The 20,116-nt window shown below is 36.7% G+C and overlaps 3 protein-coding genes and 1 long non-coding RNA gene across 10 annotated transcripts in view; 2 read left to right on the forward strand and 2 right to left on the reverse strand.

The window, feature by feature from the left end:
- Positions 1-103: 103 nt before the first annotated feature.
- LOC119078442 lies at positions 104-2,335 on the forward strand. The gene is made up of 6 exons (XM_037185965.1): positions 104-348; positions 413-609; positions 1,216-1,457; positions 1,510-1,642; positions 1,701-1,878; positions 1,935-2,335. The coding sequence occupies exons 1-6, from the start codon at positions 218-220 to the stop codon at positions 2,320-2,322; spliced, it is 1,269 nt and encodes a 422-aa protein (XP_037041860.1). The 5' UTR covers positions 104-217; the 3' UTR covers positions 2,323-2,335.
- Positions 2,336-5,152: 2,817 nt separating this feature from the next.
- Positions 5,153-5,817, forward strand: LOC119078445. The gene is made up of 2 exons (XR_005088014.1): positions 5,153-5,281; positions 5,344-5,817. It is a non-coding gene; the product is annotated as an uncharacterized LOC119078445 (long non-coding RNA).
- A 1,653-nt stretch (positions 5,818-7,470) lies between these two features.
- Positions 7,471-8,442, reverse strand: LOC119078443 (rRNA-processing protein UTP23 homolog). Its single transcript, XM_037185966.1, has 3 exons — positions 8,260-8,442; positions 7,993-8,193; positions 7,471-7,934 (listed from the first exon to the last, which is right to left on the reverse strand). Exons 1-3 carry the CDS (start codon positions 8,377-8,379, stop codon positions 7,485-7,487), a joined length of 771 nt encoding a protein of 256 aa, XP_037041861.1. The 5' UTR covers positions 8,380-8,442; the 3' UTR covers positions 7,471-7,484.
- Positions 8,443-10,330: 1,888 nt separating this feature from the next.
- LOC119078446 (MAGUK p55 subfamily member 6) overlaps positions 10,331-20,116 on the reverse strand; it is a 29,406-nt gene continuing 19,620 nt past the window's right edge. For 3 of the 7 annotated variants that reach the window (XM_037185969.1, XM_037185971.1, XM_037185973.1), the window contains 8 exons: positions 17,452-18,054; positions 13,991-14,089; positions 13,756-13,914; positions 13,480-13,690; positions 13,250-13,420; positions 13,017-13,180; positions 12,552-12,626; positions 10,331-12,465 (listed from right to left, as the gene is read on the reverse strand). In XM_037185969.1, the coding sequence (XP_037041864.1) occupies positions 12,289-12,465; positions 12,552-12,626; positions 13,017-13,180; positions 13,250-13,420; positions 13,480-13,690; positions 13,756-13,914; positions 13,991-14,089; positions 17,452-18,054 (1,659 nt within the window). In that variant the 3' untranslated portion in view covers positions 10,331-12,288. The remainder of the gene's footprint in view (positions 12,466-12,551; positions 12,627-13,016; positions 13,181-13,249; positions 13,421-13,479; positions 13,691-13,755; positions 13,915-13,990; positions 14,090-17,451; positions 18,055-20,116) is intronic. The other 4 variants (XM_037185970.1, XM_037185974.1, XM_037185972.1 and 1 more) reach the window with 2 other exon arrangements.

The raw sequence follows: 20,116 nt of genomic DNA on the forward strand, positions 1-20,116 counted from the left end.
TTAACCAAAGTTATCCCGATATTTTAACTGACTCCTTCTGTGTTATAGTGAAAATGTTCAAAATTTGTCTGTAACTTTAGGATATCGCTAGGGTCACAGTAGTTCATCAAAACACTACAATTTCACAAAGCAAGTCACATCTAAATTAACCACCTCGTTGACTCTGTCAAAATTCAATCGTAAAACTTGCGAAAACATTACCATAAACAACAGGAGAATGGTAGCCCACAATAAAATACGACTCAGATTATGCGATCCGAATAAGTACCGGCTGCCTTTTATCAAAGAACAACTTCGGAAAAAGGTGCCCAATCCCTGGTATGCTCTAACCGAACGGGAATTGAACAGGTAAATGTAGTTCCTGGTAAGTCTCGTTATATTCGTTCAAATTCACCAACCTCTATCCACATAGAATACGCAAACCATTTGAGTCTTACGATAAGGAATTATTAGCTGACGGATATCCGGAGTCCAGTAAACATCTCGAAAGGTTACTGGCTGTTAGAAATGAATTCGGAGTACGAGACACTGTACTGATCGACAATAAAGATTTAATAAGCCATACGATGAATTGCTTGAGGGATTTGGAGAATTGTGAACGTGAAAGGTGTAAGTTGTGTTCGATTGTTGCATCACATATCCATACAGTTTTACTTTTCATAGACGGTAGGCACATGAGGGGTATAAGTACCGAGTCTCCTACTCCTCTTGATCTAAGTTAATTTTTCCAAAATCTATTACTTCATTTGTTAAAACACATTTTTCTATTTAAGTACGTTAGCCAGTGTTAATCGTTTTGTTGTTGTCGTCGCTATCGATAACAGATGATATTCATTTCAATAAATTTCTGAATTTGTTTCAGTTTGTATGGTTTATTTTACTCTGCCGTGATATTATCAAACTTCACGCAACATAAGTTGACAGCAACGGGCCGATAGTACCACATTTATACATAAATATAGTAGTCAGAGGCCAAACAGTTCTAACCTTGATAAGCAAAGAAATAAATCTGCTGATCTTCTGTTTAGGGGGTAAATTTAAGGAACTTGATTTCACAAATATTTTCCAAAATTTCTAAAATCTCCAAATTTTGGTAAACTTTCCAGATCTGCTAAAATTTGCCAAATTAATTACAAATACTCTGATAAACCTTACGGGATTGGGCGTAATGATTTTTCCGTCTAAATTTATTTCAACATATTTTCACCAAATAAGGTTCTGTGACTGTGGCAATCGACAATCTTGTGCGTCTTGCGTCCAAAATGACCAAGAAGTCAGTTGGAATTGCTTGTGAATTATACGAAATAATCTTGGACGAACTAGAGTCAGTCGAATGTACGGAATTATTGAAAGCTGACGTTCAGTTTGCATTCGGAAAGTATCTGGTCGACATAAAGAACTTTGAAAGAGCCACTGGAATACTCAAAGAAGCGTTGAAATATTCCGAGGAAAGAAATGTGAGCTACGAAAATTCTGAAATTGATTTTGGTTCTAATTTCCTTTTTTAAGTTCTCTGATCTTTCCAGAAGAATTTGTAGAGTTTACTACGAGTCGCTTTACAACTTAAGTCTGGAGGTGCAAGTAACTGATAAAGAGTTAGCAATTCAATTAGCCGATAACTCAAAGGACATTGCCCTCACAAGTATGAGTCAAATTGTCATGAAAAAAACACTTCCCACTTCAATGTTAATTTTCCTCAGTAAATGATCATAAAGCAACGAGCAAGAGCTACCTTAAGCGTGGAAGCATTTTGATGTCGATGGAAAAGTACGAAGATGCAATAAGTGCCTTCAAATCAGCCACTTCCGAACTGAAAAATTTGCCGGACTTAGACCTTAAAGTTGAGATTCTCTATAAACTATCGACGTGCTATTTTACGTGAGTCTTAAAACGATTAATTTTGGATGAACAACATCTCGTAACTCTTTTCGTAGAACAAAAGATTATCGATCATGTCTGCTGAGCTTGGGCGCTCTAGGTAGACTGGCAACTATCTACAACAAAGTCGAATATCGAGCTCACTTCGAACGGATCGATGGTAATGTCAAATTGTTGATTGGTCAAAATTTGACGGCACGGAAAAATTTCCTCAAATCAATCGAAATTTACGAAGACATTGGATTGCATGAATATGCTGCAAGTTGTAGGTACTTGGAAGCTGTAGCCAAGTGTGAACATTTAATCAAACCATGGATCGCGCTACTGATAGACGGCGAGAAGGAGAGGTCTTTCGACGAGAGATTTGAGTTAAATGAATCAAAGAATTTGATTTTCAATTGGAAGGTGAAACGGGAATTATTCAGAGAGATGAGTGACGAATAAATGTTTGGATGATTTGTGCATTTGGGTTTGGAATATTAAATTCAGCTCCTTAGTTTAGAGCGACAAAAACAACGAGGACATGAACTTGCGTCACGTTACCCAATCAAGAGGTTATAATAATCACTCATAAGTCCTATATAAGGGAAATGTGACGTAAGTCCCTATATATACTTTAGGTGACGTATTCCTAGAAGAAATCCCGCCCGGAACCCTAATACGTCTACAACCCTCTAATGCGTCTGTTACCAAAATGCAAGTCAAGTTGGGCATGGTCAAATTTACTGAAAGTGTTTATTTTTTAAATTGCGCATAGCGCAATTACGAAAGCCCGTACGAAGTACCTCTCAAATAAAACCAACAATTTACGACATTATTTTGGAAACCCAAAATTTTTTGCCAACTTTCCATTGGGTATTCAATGATTTCTACTCGATTTATGTGCAAAAAACACTTAGGGCCGAGTAGCGGCCTTAGACCAAGGGCCCAATTTTTTTTGCCACCATTCTATTCGGCATTCAATTATCTCTCAATTGAAACAACAACTAGCAAAATCGGATGAGATTTACTCGATTTATGTGCAAAAAACACTTAGGGCCGAGTAACGACCTTTGAGCCCTCCCAACAAGCCCAGGTTGCATCTTACCCAAAAACAATGTTCAGCAACTTTGTTCTACTCGTCAATACCTTTCATTTGATATATCACAAGCAGCTATTGCGTGCGTATTTCGGTAGATATCGTCGAAAGACTGAAAAACACCTATAGGGCCCTAGCTCTGGAAGGGCCGACCCTACCATGCCCATTTTCGAACTTGATCTTACTTTTGTCGATACCAATCGGGGAAAAAAAGAATTTTGAAAAAAGGTTGTGATTTGCTCAAGCTAGAGGGGTCACAGACGGACGGACGGACGGACATTTTTAGCCCCGTACGAAGTACTGGGGGCTTATAAGATTAATATGCCGTTTGTAACACGTCGAATTGGAAGCAGACAGTAAGGGCAAAGCATTTGGTTGTGTTCATAGATGACGAATCCGCAATAAAAAAAATGTCCGTCCGTCCGTCCGTCCGTCCGTCTGTGACCCCTCTAGCTTGAGCAAATCACAACCTTCTTTCAAAATTCTTTTTTTCCCCGATTGGTATCGACAAAAGTAAGGTCAAGTTCGAAAATGGGCATGGTAGGGTCGGCCCCTCCAGAGCTAGGGCCCTATAGGTGTTTTTCAGTCTTTCGACGATATCTACCGAAATACGCACGCAATAGCTGCTTGTGATATATCAAATGAAAGGTATTGAGTAGAACAAAGTTGCTGAACATTGTTTTTGGGTAAGAAGCAACGCGGGCTTGTTGGGAGGGCTCAAAGGTCGTTACTCGGCCCTAAGTGTTTTTTGCACATAAATCGAGTAAATCTCATCCGATTTTGCTAGATTTAGTTTTTTATGGAAGGTAATTGAATACCGAAAAGAACGTGTCGAAAAAAGTTTCAAATTTGGGCCTTTGGACTAAGGCCGCTACTCGGCCCTAAGTGTTTTTTGCACATAAATCGAGTAAATCTCATCCGATTTTGCTAGATTTTGTTCCATTTGAGAGATAATTGAATGCCGAATAGAATGATGGCAAAAAAAGTTTCAAATTTGGGCCCTTGGACTAAGGCCGCTACTCGGCCCTAAGTGTTTTTTGCACATAAATCGAGTAAGTCTCATCCGATTTTGCTAGATTTTGTTCCATTTGAGAGATAATTGAATGCCGAATAGATTGATGGCAAAAAAAGTTTCAAATTTGGGCCCTTGGACTAAGGCCGCTACTCGGCCCTAAGTGTTTTTTGCACATAAATCGAGTAAATCTCATCCGATTTTGCTAGATTTAGTTTTTTGTGGAAGGTAATTGAATACCGAAAATAACGTGGAAAAAAAAGTTTCAAATTTGGGCCCTTGGACTAAGGCCGCTACTCGGTGTTTTTTGCACATAAATCGAGTAAATCTCATCCGATTTTACTAGTTTTTGTTTCATTTGAGAGATAATTGAATACCCAATAGAAAGTTGGCAAAAAATTTTGGGTTTCTAAAATAATATCGTAAATTGTTGGTTTTATTTGAGAGGTACTTCGTACGGGCTTTCGTAATTGCGCTATGCGCAATTTTAAAAATGAACACTTTCAGTAAATTTGACCATGCCCAACTTGACTTGCATTTTAGTAACAGACGCATTAGAGGGTTGCAGACGTATTAGGGTTCCGGGCGTATTACGGCTACGGACGTATTATGGTTACGGACGAAATAGGATTACGGGTCGTACGGGGCTAAGTCGCAGCAAACGCTCCGACTGTTCTGATGCCTTGTTTTTATTGCGGATTCGTCATCTATGAACATAACCAAATGCTTTGCCCTTAGTGTCTGCTTCCAATTCGACGTGTTACAAACGGCATATTAATCTTATAAGCCCCCAGTACTTCGTACGGGGCTAAAAATTTAATGAATTAAGGCGTTTTTATAATCAGAAAGCGTTGCGAGACGTTTCCAGCGTTGCAGACGTCACCTGTAATTTTTATCGAAATTCAATTTTCTGTGTTGATTGTTGACCGTATGATGAAAAAGAAGAACGTGATCAATATAATGTGACTGTAGTTAAATGATCCAATTTATCAGGATCTCAAAGCTTACTTTACAAATGACTAAGTGTTTCTGATAAGCGGAATGAACTAGATATTCAAGATAGCGTCGGTTGCAATTTACGTATTACAATATGCAAATGTTACACAAGTTTTCCGACGCAGACTGGCCTACAAATAAAAAACTCTCAAGTAGAACATAACATCATTCAACAGACTTTATAAAGCTCGTCACTCTTAATTTAATCGCTTCATAAAGCTATATCATTCCTTCACGTCGTGTAGGTTTAATCAAAAATTGTTTAAAACGTTAACAGAATGAAGTGCTACCTCATCCTTCTACTGTGTATGCTCTTGGTACGATTAAGAACGGAAACTTAAATTAAATAAATTCAAATTTAACTAATTTCCATCTATAGGTACCATCACAAGCCCAACTGGGTCTATGGAGGGGGAATTTGGGATCGATCATTCAAGGAAACGAGGCCAGATTTCCGCTCTGTTTTCCTTTTGGTTATCCACTTTTCACTCCTGCGCTTCCATGCTTTCAACGTGGATGGGGTAGAAGCATACGCGATGTGAATGTGCCGTGTCTTCCGCCTATTATTGATGAAAGGATAGTGCCTCCTTGCCTTGGACCGTATGTTGTTATTACTAATCGGTACGTCAGTGGTTTCAACTGGTATTGAACGTTCGTAAACGTGTTACTTGCTGTTGTATAGTTATTAAAGCAAATATGTGATTATGAAATTGCTTTACGTTTATTGGAACGAAATGGTGTAGTAGTATTTTACATTTGGGAACTTTCTCAAATTTTCCACTTCGCTATCGAACATGTCACATCGCAAACACGGTGGGGCTGAACGAACTTTAAATAAACATGTCGACTTCCATCTTGGTTCTTTTCATAGCTGAGTATAGAAGCAGCCCAAGTTCACCGAGGGTAGCAAAAAAGTGGCTTTTCTGAAAATGTACCAAAACAGACCACTTTCAAAAAATTTTTATTGCCATTTGAAAGAGCACATAACTCTAGTCTAGAAACGCTATTAAAGTGCTGGATCGGGAACTTCGTCGAGGAGGCATCACTCCTTGAAGAGGTGGAATTTTCGACTTTCAGCTTCTATTGCTCTGCGACCAAATGACCGAGAGCAATAATTTTTACATGGTTGTTCTTAGAATTTGTCCCTCTACCGATTCCAGTTTCAAACACTGGTCCAGCAACTTCCGCGGAGCCAGGCGACGATATTCCTAGTTCTCAGAAACGGCTCAGCGGTTGCGCCTGCAACATGTGCCATTGGATAGTACACGCCTCCCCTAACTCAGCTATGAAAAGAACCGAGATGGAAGTCGACATGTTTATTTAAAGTTCGTTCAGCCCCACAGTGCAAAGAGAATAGCTGTGTGAACTTTTCATGTGTACTTCCTCCATCCACGATAGATTTGTGATTTTTTTTACTTAGGCTGCGTACTTTCAAACCTGCCACAAACGGCTATTCATCTGTTATCGATAACGACGACCAAAATAATGAAAAGCTCTGGGTAATATGGTCCTTTATATGGTAAAAAGCGTGTTAAAAACATTGAAGTACAAGATTTGAAATCAACAGATTAAAAACAATTTGATCGATGGAAGTAATAGACCAGATAATAACCAGCCTTGGGAAATTACGGATCTCGACTTTCAAGTGAATTCATTTTCATAATGTTGCCATTTTCTTATTTTTTGTGACTAATGTTGGTACACCTGCTAAGTTTGTATGGAATCGAATTCGTCTCACCACTAGCTGCAATTTGACTCAAACGAATTGCGCACTGCGGATTTGCAATACCTTCAGTGTTTATATGCTTTGAATGAAACTGTGTATTAGTTGTCGATACGGTTAGTTGCTTTTTACGTATATTCAGGTCCAGGCTGGCCTGACAGTGTCTTTCATTTTTTAGTTAAAATTGCTATATTGACACCTTCAATTAAATCTTGCGTCTCTTTCGACTAAATCTTACCTTCATGTTACCGTCAGTTAGGGTGTTTTGCCCTGTCTATATTTACTGCAAGCATTACAGACGACAAAATGAGGAAACTGGGCAAAAATAGTGATGTCGCTCGTGTTCAATTTTAATTTCAACTGAGAGTGGCAGAGAGAGAGAGACTGACAGTCAATGATTTTCAACTTCAGTGAATTATTACAATTATCACGAAAAGGAATTTGTATCGTTCACGATTGTAAATTGCTTAGTTGTCGGTTGGCCAGACTGCCAATTACTCTTAAATACTAATTACCCTGCCATATTTCTACTTTTTCGCCTCAAAAAATTTAAGGCTTTGAATCAAACCAGATTCAGGCTGGGTGATATTACTTTTCAAAAATTAAGTGATTTGACCTGACCTGAAATTGCAGGTCGAACTTGTTTTTTTTTTACCGCGGTTGCTCAAACTTAAATTCCCTATGATCGTTAAAAATAAGTGAAGTTAAGGCACCACTTACATCATTTCTCAGTAGGATGAATTGAAGGCAATGCTGCTACGGAATAACTTTCATTGTCAGCAGTTACCATTTTACATTCAATTTTTATTCAACGACAACAGGTGCTCTTTAACATGTTTCGGCGTTTTCTTTCTACTCCTCGAGCGTTGTTTCTTCGCGATCAGTTTATCCTTGACACCCGACAAATCATTACCTTTCCCCACTCCCTCGGCACCTTTCTTCTTCTTCTTTTTACAGGACAGTGGATTCGGTTGTTTCTTCTTGAATTTCTTCTTTTTCACCGGTACTGCATCCGTATCTTCGACACCTTCACTCCTTTTCATTGCCTTTAACTTATTCACATCGACCTCTCCGAAATTGACTGTCTTGCCAATTTTCTTATCGGACGACTTTCGGCTCGCCTCAGACGGTTGTTCCAGCACTGGTGTCCGTTTATGCAGATACATGATTGGTTGTCCGGGTTTCGAGCGTAATTTGTCTTGTAAATCTCGGTCTTGAGTGGCTATGATGTAGTTGTTGCCTTTGATCTGAAAATTACCGACTGAATGAAAAGCATTTACGTAGAAGACCACTCGCCCTTCATACCATTGCCAGCATACAATCAGCTCCAGATATCGGTTTTTTGTCGTGGCCACACTTGTGAACCAAAAACTTTTTCACAATTTGTGTGGCGCCTTGAATCTGTGGTCCCAAACTCTCCGCTTCCATTATGATGCATTGTGTAGTCACCAGCCGCAACTCAGACTGTAAATATTTCGGCAGTTGCTCATTGATATCGATCTGAAACTGATTTACCGAAAGAAACATTAGGTTATGACTGTGCGCGGTTGTTGTGAGATTGAGTTCTGTTACCTGTAGAGCGACCTGACAAAATGTTGCGTCGACAATTATTTGAAATGGTTCTCTGAACTTGAAATTGTTTTTGTAGAAGCTTAATGCTCGTTGCGCCTTTTTGTATCGTGCGATTTTCATGGTTTTAACTTCTGCAATCGACGAGGACTGATTTTTTGTTTACTTTTTACACATATTGAAACGTCAAATCTGTCAAACGTAACCATGTGCCGTATGTGTCATTGTGTGTATGTGTCATTGGGTGCGTTTCAAGTTATTTTGTAGAAAACCAACAAAAAAATAAATTATGCGCGGGAGGAAACACTTTATGAATTCGTGGTTATCTGTTCTTTCAGAACGTAGGTTTCCTGGTCCTCCTGTTAGTTGCAATTTCTCACACTATATTGTGCATTTTAGATGTAGTTGCGATTGTTACTGGCTCAAGTTATTTGAAATACTAAATCCGGTTTTGAATTCTTTAATCTGGACATCAAAGTACAAGCCTTGTCATTCGATACTTGCATCAAAATATCGCCCAAAACCACTTACAGTGGAGGTGTGACGTAAGCCCTTTTATGCACTTACAAAAGAAGTGATATCGGTGAAGGTGACGCTTACCTTAGACTAAGACGCTTACAGCTTCGAATCGCAAAAAAACGCTCCACAAATGGCGGTCATGCGGAATTTTTTTACAATTTTTTTTTAGTTTGTTAGGACTTGCGTCACGGCACTTCACTAACGTAGGGCCATGATCTCTAGGTATCGATGCAACTCGGGTATTTTATAGCACTAGATATTGATTGTCAACCCGAGACGAAGGCAAGGTTTACAAGACATCATTTTATGCAAGTCAGTAAGCGAATTCCTCGCGATCATTAACAAAACATAAAGCCAAAATTTCCATTGACAAAAAAAAAAAATCGATGAATTCGTGAGGTGTTAGGGAATCTCGCGCCGCGTCATTCACAATAACATCTTACTTATACAAAATGTGTCAAAATGTGAATTATTGTGAATGACGCAGCGCGAGATTCGTAGCAACCCTTCTTAAGTCTTTTCTGTCTACTTTCGACAAAATATTTCGAGAAAATTTCACGAAAATCAAGATTTTTTCTGGAAAATCTTTAGACATATCATACCTGGACATGAAATTACGAACAGGATTACGTAAAATTTGCCTATATGTGTTGGTGAAAAACTCTACGTAAAATTGAACGAAATGGTGTTAGGGAATCTCGCGCCGCGTCATTCACAATAACTCACAAAGTGACATCTTCCTTATACAAAATGTGTCAAAATGTGAATTATTGTGAATGACGCGGCGCGAGATTCCTAGCAGCCAACGAAATGTGAATGTTATACAAACTGGTGTTGACCACATTTTGTCGTACGAAATACCAGTCTAGGTGTGATTTGTGTAAAGGAAAATGAAGAACATTACGGGGAAATGAAAATGAAAATTTTCTCGAACATTTTTCGGTTTCGTTAATTTTCTCAATTTCAAGAAAATTCATAAAAGTTCAATAAAATGGAAAAAATTCTAGAAAATCAAGAAAAAAACTCAAAGGCAGACAGTGGTTGTGAATGAAGGCAATACATCACTAAATGATGGACAAGAAAATGTTTTTACGCGAAATTGAACGCAGGCGGCTTAACTATAGAATTCACTGACTTAATTTCGTTATAGTGCTGTACGCCTTATGTGTGAGATTTCTAATACGAGCCGCAGCCGAATACAGCTAGGTATAAATCAAGGTAAATATAGTGAGGAGGTAATGCCATTCAGACGCGCGGCCTACCACATAAGTTCGATGCCAATGACATCTTTTTTTTAAAATGGTTGACTACGATTTACTTGTATTTCACAAAAATATTTTCGCTATCACACAACAGATGGCCCGACTTTCTATTCCATTTTATGCTTTCAAGGAATGGATGAGATGGCGTTTGTATCGAACTTTCGTGCCACCGCACATCTGATTCGGTTATATATGGTATTACCTCCTCACTATATTTACCTTGGTATAAACGATAAATGTCTGGATCATCTCAATTAGTGAGTGTACCGCGGCAATAACTTAAAACAACTGAGTTCAATTGTTGGCTTTACAAATTTATTTATATTTTTCATTCATTACAATCGATAATTTTGTATAAATATTGGAAAGATGTTAGCGACATTACAATAAAGCTGACAATTCGTACAGTGCATTCGGTTGTCTGTAAAAAAAATGTTGCAGAGATTCATTCATCAAATAAGCTTTTTTTAATCGTCTAACATCTTCCGTTAATAAGTTTTCGTTACTTACACGTGACAATGGCAATGTAAGTAAAATTTCGATTTAAATTTCGAAATTTTTAGTTTTTGTTTTTTATATAAAATTCAATGATGAACACTCATTCCAATGCATACTAGTAGAGGGCATTTTATGCGATGCACATTTTTTTCTTCTCGTCTATAAAATCTATTCTCAACATAATTAAAATTTGAAAATTAAAAATAAAAATTAAAAAAAAAAATGGACGAAATTAATATCAATTTTCTTACAGAAAAGTATTTCTCTTTTACCTTCAGCAAACAGAATAACAGTTGAAAATATATAACGCGAAAATTCTACAAAATATTAACAAATTCATGGTTCGGAAACTTAAATCGAATTAATAGAAAAAAAAGAAAAGAAAAATTCCTCCTAAGCGTAATACATGAGATGAACACACGTTGATTGTTTTTTTACCATTTAATAGTTTTAAACATAATCGTACAATCTATAGTTGTCATTTCTATGGAAAGCTGAGTAATTTTTGTCACCTAATATGTGCTACGTTTAGAACCCTTCTCAGACGGGTTTACAACTTTTGAAGAAATAGATTTTGAGTCGTTCTACTTTGAACCAGTGCCTGTTTTTGTGAAATCGATTCATGAAAACTCTCAAATTAAGAATTTCGGTAGTTTTTGAATAAAATTCTTGAAACTCTCAGGTAGTTCCCGAATTCCTGTAAATTTTTGAAAATTCTTGAGATTCTAAAATTTAAGAATTTTTAAGAATTTAAACTTCAAAAACCCGGAAATCCTTGAAAACTACAGAAATTCTTGGAAACTTTCGAAAAAATTCCGAAAATAGGCACTGGTTTCAAAGAACTCGATACCGACGGTATGCCGTCTGTGAAAGGTTGATCATTTTTTAAAAACATTTATTATGTCTCCAATGGATATAATTCCCATATTCAGGGTAAATGATTCCATCTTACGTGAACTGTTTTTTAAGATTTCTAAATAATTCCAGGTCGCACACTTGAGAAAACGATTCGCGAGACCTGAGTGTTAATGTTTGTTAACAGAGTAGTCTCAAATGTCTTATGTAAAAACAATTTTTTTTTACCTCTTTCATGACAATACTGTTTTATTGTCACAATAGCTACATTAGGCACTGAAGTGGAACGATTGAAGAATTTAACTACCACAACTATGTCAAGTTGAAAACATTTCGTCTATTTGTGAGTGGGGAAATCATTGCAGTTGCAACTCTGTTTTCTAGCGTGCAACTTGCATTTTCGTGTTTATTTCTTACAACAATTTTCTTCTCGTTCAACTCTCTTATGTAGGTTCCCTCTCGTCTATTCGTTGTGTCTGTCGTCTCCTTCTATTAGATTCAAAGAATTCACTAGAGTATTATGAAGTTGTGATGATGGAAGAGCAATAAAATTCTGAGAATTTAATGAAAAGAGACAACGTCTGAAAATAAGCCATGTTTAACCGAATAGAAATCATCAAACTGAGTGTAACTGACGTATTCTCAATTTTTCAATAACTTTTTTTGAGATTTGCTTCTTCGAATTTGGGGCAATGTTATAGTTTGTTAACCCTTGTTATCAGACTGTTAATCAGTTGGAATTTTCATGGTGACAATGTTCGAATATATATCCTCCTGCGTGTACGTTATACCGTTGTAGGCAAATGACTAAATCTAATTTTTGTTTTTCTCTTGTAAATTTATCCTTAATCTAGTCCTTCGAATAGGGGGTCTTTTTTACGCTTCCGTATTATTGTGTTCAATAAATCCAATTAACTGGAACCCATTGATGTTCGTGACTTAAAGCATCCAATGCTTCGATTACTTTTCTGAATGTGATGTCAAAATCCTCGTTCACGATGACGGCATCGATGTATTTTTCATATTTTCGTTGTAACAATGCACTCTCTTCCACAGTTGAAACGAGATCATCGTCCTGTTCGAATTGGGAAGGGGAATTAATTGAATCGGTTATGGTGGGAGAATTCTCAATGTAAAAAGTCTTCTTAATGTTCAAATTACCTCGTATAGTGATGCCAATGATTCGAGAGTTCTGGCACGCCTTGAGCTGTATCTGATTGAGCTTTGTCTATCAAACTGAATTAAACAAAAAAACGAAAAAAAAACGTCAAACATGCTGATGTTAGACAAAAAAAAACAAAATTTTCAAGTCTTCTGGGTCTTATTGGTCATGCCGATGGTCATACTACATTTAGCTTTTTCAATTCTCAGAAGGTTTTTCAGAAACCTCCTCCCTCAGTAACACAATTTCGATAAAGAAACGTCTAAAAATGGCACCACACTCAGTTGCTCTTTGTCAACTCTCCCGCATCTTAAAGTGTGTGTGCCATTTAAAGACAATTTGTATTAGATGAAGCTTGATGTCTTCGGCCGAAAGATTAGTCGTTAAAGTTTAACCCCACAACATTAACACAAAGAAACCACATCGAAATCAACGCAAACCGAACAACGTACCACTCAACTTACCGTCAAATTCCGTTGAGATCCTCCTGTAGCTCTTCGTTCAGCATAGATTTGTTTCAATTGTTCCATGCCCGGCGCTGCAATGAATATTACGTACGGCATGAACTCGGTGCTGTTATGCAACATTTTTAGCGCACTGGGAGCACAGTCCAAAACACACATTTTGCCTGGAAAAGTGAAAGAGAACCAGTGTCAGAAAACTGTGTCTCACTTGAAAGGCACAGAAGTTATATTACCTTGTTTGATAACTTCACGAATGGAATCGAGATGCGTCCCATACAAATTGCCGCTGTGTTCACCATGCTCCAAAAATTGGTTCCCATTAATTTCCTGTTCCATTTCCCCTCGATCCATGAACCAGTATCCTTTTCCATTCTCTTCCAGGACACGCGGCGCCCTAGATGTATCTGAAAAGCTCGATCCATGACTTTCGGGTCTTCGGACGCAAAATTAACTATTTACTCACGTGGTATAACCGTTCCGAATTTCTCTGGATCGCTGTTGATCAAACGGTTCTTCAGAGTACGTCTACCTACGCCCTGGACACCGATTAGGATTAATGTCTTCCTCTTGAACGGTGGCATCCTTGTCACTTCTTCGTATAACTGCATATCGGCCTTGTCATAATCTCCATTCGATTTTGATTTGTATAACGTTTTACGCTTCTTCTTTGAGATCTAGGGGACGAGTGGACCGTTAACAATATATTCATCAGCATCAACGACTATGATTCTCGACTTACTCTAGTTCCACAAATGCTAATCTTATGAACATAATCGGCTTCTGGTGGCACAAAAGCTTTTCGCCTTTCTTCAAGTTCTTGTGATGGAATTAAGCCAGTCTGCTCATCGTTTCCAAAATGTTTGGCCTGCCACCAGTTTGGGTCTTTTACGTTAATAATCTATACGGTGGAGACGAGACATTCTTACTACACATTCATACAATAAAAATGGAATGAGAAAAAGAGCAAAACATACTTGAAGAATGTCTCCGTGTGAAAATCCCAATCCGATTTCCTTGCATGGTAGTAGCGTGTCTTCGTTGGGATCATAATCGAATAGGGCACGCATATAGCACTAGAAAATGTACGGAAACGAATCCTTTTTATAACTTTTTGTTTTGTTGTATTCAATTTTACTTGTTTTATTGATCTAACAGAACAAAAGCTTAAATAATATCTAAAATAAAACCGAATTCGTGGAGGTAGATAAATGTGTTTCTCTGCATTCATTTAATGTTCGATTTGGTTTACATTTCAGAGCATCTAAAATTGATGGGACGTAACGTACTTCATGCTACTTGTGTGAGTCAATCATTTCAGCCTTTCAAAAAAAAAATATTTTGAACATTTTCGCCTTTCAAGTAGCATTGGATGAAGTAGATTCGTGCATCGCTGTGGAAGCTGAACGGTTAATTTTTTAAGCTTAAAATAAATTGTCCGGATGCAGAATGTCTTTTCCTTTGAAATTATTTCGCTTTCAAGAAACTGATAAAAATACCCACGGAAGACGGGGATATAGCTGCGTTCATAAACCCCTTAAACTCTTGAATTACTCACATTTAATACACAGTTGAAGTGAAATAATGCAACTTCAGAAAGCAATTTGAGAAACAGTATTGATCCCTGCCTGCCTTTGAGTTTTTGTTTTCGAGAAAATTATCTCGAAAACTTTCTAATTTAATTGACTTTCTCGAACTCGAACTCTTGATTTTCTAAATTTCAATAAAATTCAAAAAATTCTGTAAAATTTGAGACAAATTTTCTCGAACACAAGCAGTGAGTACAACGGTTTTGGTTTCATATTTAACTCAAACAAAAGATTTTTTTTACTCAGGCCAATAACTTATGTCGTGCTGACAACAGGTTAAAACTTGATCATCTAGAACGGCGTGACTTCGAGTTACTTCTTCTATCTAACAATTTCCGGGCGGCAAGCTTATCACGAGCGAATCTTTTACTTCTTTTGATTTACGTATTTTCAAAAGACGGATTACAAAACCTATTAGTTTACCGTAGAACAACGTTTTACTTGGATTAAACATCTGATGTCGATTAAAAATAACTTGTCAAGAAATCAATTCCAATTAAACTTATCTTTAGCTGTCTGTCGCATCATTATTTAACGAGCTACTGAAAGCCGTGGGAATGGACCGAGAAAACACCTTTTAGGCCATAATTTCAATATTTTCGTACTCTTTTATAATTCCTTCAACTTGAAGTGCAGTGGAGAATCTCCAGTGGAGATGAAAGAGAAAAGTATTGTAATTTATTGTATTGTATTGCCTTTAAAGACTTTGTCCATTCCCGCAGCTCCGTCAGTAAAACTTGGAATGAAATTTCTTGGATAATGTTTGGAAAACATTTTGTCATAACTATACATCTACTACCATAATCGTAACATTTTTGTGTACGAGTCACATTAGTTTTCCGGTACGTTCAATGCTCACCGGAACTAATGGCTCGAAATGAATGCAATATATTGAAAAACACATTTCCGACCTCGTAAACATCATAATAAAATTGATATGAATGTACTGTGTTCTCTGGCGTTTTTTTTTTCAACTGCCACCAGTGTTAAGTGTGGAATGCATGAACAATGTGAGAGTGTAATAAAAAAAATCAAAAAAATTCAACGAAAATAAGTAAAATAATAGACAAAAGAGAAAATTATTCTAACTAAAAAGTGTTCAGTGATGTTTTCGGATTGTGAAAATATTTTTGTGTACTCTACGAAAAGAATGTAAATAAACATTTAAGTTAAAAACGAACATTAAAGTTATTAATCTACTCTTACTTATTAGACATACCATTTTTTCGAATATGATAGTGGATTATTTTTTGTGTGCTGTTACATACAATTTATTTTATTGTGTAGACATCTGCCCGTCACCAATTCTTTTTCTTTTTTTTCAAGCACTGTGTGTAGCCATTATGGATAGGTGGATAGAGATCAAAATAAAAAAATAAAAAAAAAAACAAAAGAAGCGTGAAACCAAGCAACGGAATGAAATATTATTTGATGAATGGAACATATTACATTGCATGGGTCAATAGGTCATGGTGAGGTTAGCGGTGCGGTGCTGAATATATGCATTTTTTTTAAATTGCTGATAGAGTATTTGGTCGCTACAAACATCGTTCCATTATAAATTTTAAAAAATGAGACTGAGATGTGTTCTTCCTGTAACTCTGATTGGGACACGATAATAATAGAGAGAACTCTACTTTTATGATTATTGGGTGAATTCAAAAAAGTTTGAAGGAAAACTCTGTTAATTACCAGCAAACGTTAGGCATATAAGAACTGGTAATCGTTGAAACCACTGCCTATCTTTGGGAATTTTGTTTTTTAATTTTCTCGAAATGTTATTGGTTTTAGTCAAAATCGAGAAAATCAAGAAAATTTTCGAGAAAATTATTCAATTTTCGCGAATTTTCCTCAATCAAGAAAATCTTAAAGTTATCGAGGAATTTTTTTCCGATTTTTTGCGAATTTTTCTCGATTTTTGTGAAATTTTCTATAATGAATCCTAATCCTGATACGAATAACCGACAATTTATGTATTTTAGTATCTCTAAGCATCGGTAAATGGACTGCCCTCACAAACATTAAATCCAACATACACCAGTTATAAGAAAGGCGGCTGAAAAACCATTTGCTGAGCTAATAAAATGTTAGCGGATCCAATCGGGCAATCGTGGCACACATTATTATGAAATATATTTGTAGTACTGAACATGTCAAGTCGGAGCGTATAAGTGAACTTTTACCTCGACTTTTGTCTACATACATTTCTCAAGAGTTAAATGTTTTCTCTGGTCGTGTTGGTGGTCTGAAACGTTTCAGAAATACACCGCGAATGAAACTATACTGAAAGTATATAAATAGGAAATAAAGAGAGAACAACACACGTGACACACACTCAAAAATAGCATTGGGATAGAAGGTCACACCGCTTGAAATCTATCTGGTCTTTTGCAGATGTTTTACAGATATTTTCTAGCAAGTTTTGCAATAAAATGTTTTTCAGATGTCAGCTTGAAAATATGAATTCGCATGATTAGTAATTGGAGAGACGCTTCTTGGCCTTCACGGACGCCACGCTCATCATGAATGTAAATTATCAAATCTGTTACTTCTTTTGATCTAAGTAATTCTCACAAAATCTCTTACTTCAGTTGCTCTACCCAACAATGTACTATATAGACCACATCAGTCAAAGTTAATCGTTTTTTTGTGTAATCGCAACTGATAACAGATGGTAACATATGATAACGTATAGTTGAGGGTGACATAAGCTTTCTTGATTAAAACAAAAGAAATTGCTTGGTGAACCAACACAAAATAAAGCGTTAGTGAATGCAGCAACCAAACTTATAATAACAAAAAACCGCTAAAACTAAAGAAAGAAAAAACCAAAAAAAAACACAACTTACCGTCAGTTTCTTTCCAGTATCTAAATTTCTTCCATTTTTTACCTGTCCACCAGACATTGTCAATCTGGCTGATTTCATCTCTTCATCCAAACTCGGTCCAATTTTCAGCGTCACTGATTCCTTGGCCAACAAAATTTGTTCCTGCAGTCCTTCCGGCGTCGACACAGGCACTCCGTTCACCTCCAAAATTACATCACCCGGATGCAGCAATCCCTGCCGATCGATCATTCCGCCCGACAGTATACGTGCAACCATCAACTGTTTGTGTTCATCCACTTCGACCGTCAATCCCAACGGTTCGTTGGGATTCCGGCGCAGACCAACCATTTTGATTGTTTCGCTGGGCATTTCGTTGTTTTCGATGTCAATCAGATTGTTAACAAATTCAATTCGTTTCGGACTGTCTTTAACGGGCTGTTCGCCGACTTCGTCGTGAGTTTCGATCAGTGATTTAACATGTGGTTTGGTGAGTATGCGGGCTAGTTCTCTAGCATCGGGATGTCTGGCAACGGTACACTTTTCAAGTATTTCCGATATCAGTTGTTTGTTGTTTAGCGAAACGGGACGAAGTGGTGCGGCGACTTCTTCGAATGAGTCAGTTATCTGTTCAGAAAGAAAGTTTTCTTTATTAAAATCAATTTTCCTTGGCTAATAATTCATTCAGATGTTTGCTATTCTAAATGTCCCATTAACATCGCTAACGTGAATAAATGAGATCCAGTTTTTAAGTCATCATAAAATATCCGACGTAACCTTTCGCATGAATCATTTAAAAAAAAAAAACATTTTTCACAACACAGGCAGTCTCTCAATTAGATCGTCATCATAACAGCGATTTATCTCTAATTAGTTCATTCATAAAACGACGTCGTTGTGCTTATTTCATTAAATTAAAAAGAACGAACGGAATATTAGAGCAAATTGAATTAATAAAGAATTTTCTTCGTTTATATTATGTTGATGATGATCATCGTTTGCCACATGAAACAATAAACGAGAACGTGCTGATGATTTGTATTCTGTGTTTTCATTAAAAAAAATTTGTTCAGAGAGTATACCTACCTACACGTAAAATTATGTTTAGACTGCAGTTAAGTAGTGAAGGTTTTGCGCAATTTTTGTTTATGTTAATAGAGTAAAGGTGATGAGGTGCACACGGTATAGGGTGTTCTGAAAACAGTATTTTACTATAATAGGTGTAGCTATTCGCTAGGGTCTGTGGTAGAATTATATAGCTTTGAAGTCTGGCTTTGAACTACGAATTACGATCCTAAGTCATCAGTTTGTTGAAACTCGTGAAACAAAGACAACAAACAACCGCTTCGTAAAGAAGACTTCCCTTTTCTTGAAGCACCACAATTACCCAATATATTATGTAATGAAAAATGAGCTGCCTGAGCGCAGCATTAGAGAAAATTGGGAGTGTTTGTTAATGAAACAATTTGATGTTTTAAAGGAATCATATTACGTTCAATCAACTCTATAGCGTTGATTTATGCGTAGTTTATATAATGACTTTAACCCATCCATATAAGGTTTCTAAATCAACCAACGTACAAAGTAAGTAACGTACAATATCGAAAATCACGGCAACAACTTTAACCATACACAGACGAAAAGCAAATCACCTGCATGATTATTGAATCTTCTGATTTACAAGAATTTTCAACGACTTCAAAGAAAATCTTTTACTTCATTTGTTTAAACATACACTTTGGCATAAAAGTCGTTTCAGGCAAAGCTCATCGCTTATTTTTGTAGTAGCTGTCGATAACATATTGATGACGTAGTAGTTAATTAAACGGTTCTAGATCGCGGGTAATAGTTTAATGGGAGAAATTTGTGGTGAAAATTTGGTTCAATTGTTTAGTTTCTGGAGAAAATGAGTAAAAATGTACTAAAATCATAGAGGCTAAATTCATAACGCTGCATCTGGCATGGACATAAAATATATTCAGAGGAAGGCTGATGAAATCACATTGTAAAGATAGATGACTTTTCGCTGTATGAGTTAAAACATACAATACAAACTGTCCTAGGCGGTAGTTCTTGTCACCAAAGCCCCCAAATTTGACAATTCAGTGTTAATGCTAGGACCAGTTTGCAATTTTTAGGACAAAATGACTATTTGCTCATCATAATAAATAACGTTGCGTTTCATACATCAGTTGTCATTTAGACCAACAGAACCATCGGCGAATTATGAAACATGCCGTAAATTATGAAACTTTCCCATTCCTATTTCGATTTTAGACTTGTAAGGTTGAGCCAAAAAATTGTTATGCAAACCGCTCAACCCTTTAACTCAGACTCCCCCTGGAACTGTGGGCTCTCAGGCTCCCCTGGAAATCTGGGCTTTTGAGCGATGCCCAAAGAGCTTTTTGATTTTTTGTATGATCAAAAGGCTTTTCACAAATTTTCGTCATTCAACATGCAAAGAACTTTTGGGTTTTATTTTCAACTTTTTGAAAGTAATTTACTATTTAAATTAAGACTTTGAAGTTACAACAAGACTGACACATAAAGTACAAACAACACACTGTCGTCAATGTATGCAAATAGCGACCTGCGACTGTTAATTATTTTATTGTTGTCAGCAACATTTTGAGAGATCTCAAAGAAAAAAGAGTCTTTGTTCCATTCGAAAGTCGTCTTTTATATACAT

This window comes from Bradysia coprophila, unplaced genomic scaffold, assembly GCF_014529535.1.
Source record: "Bradysia coprophila strain Holo2 unplaced genomic scaffold, BU_Bcop_v1 contig_297, whole genome shotgun sequence".
Classification (NCBI taxonomy): Eukaryota; Metazoa; Arthropoda; class Insecta; order Diptera; family Sciaridae; genus Bradysia; species Bradysia coprophila.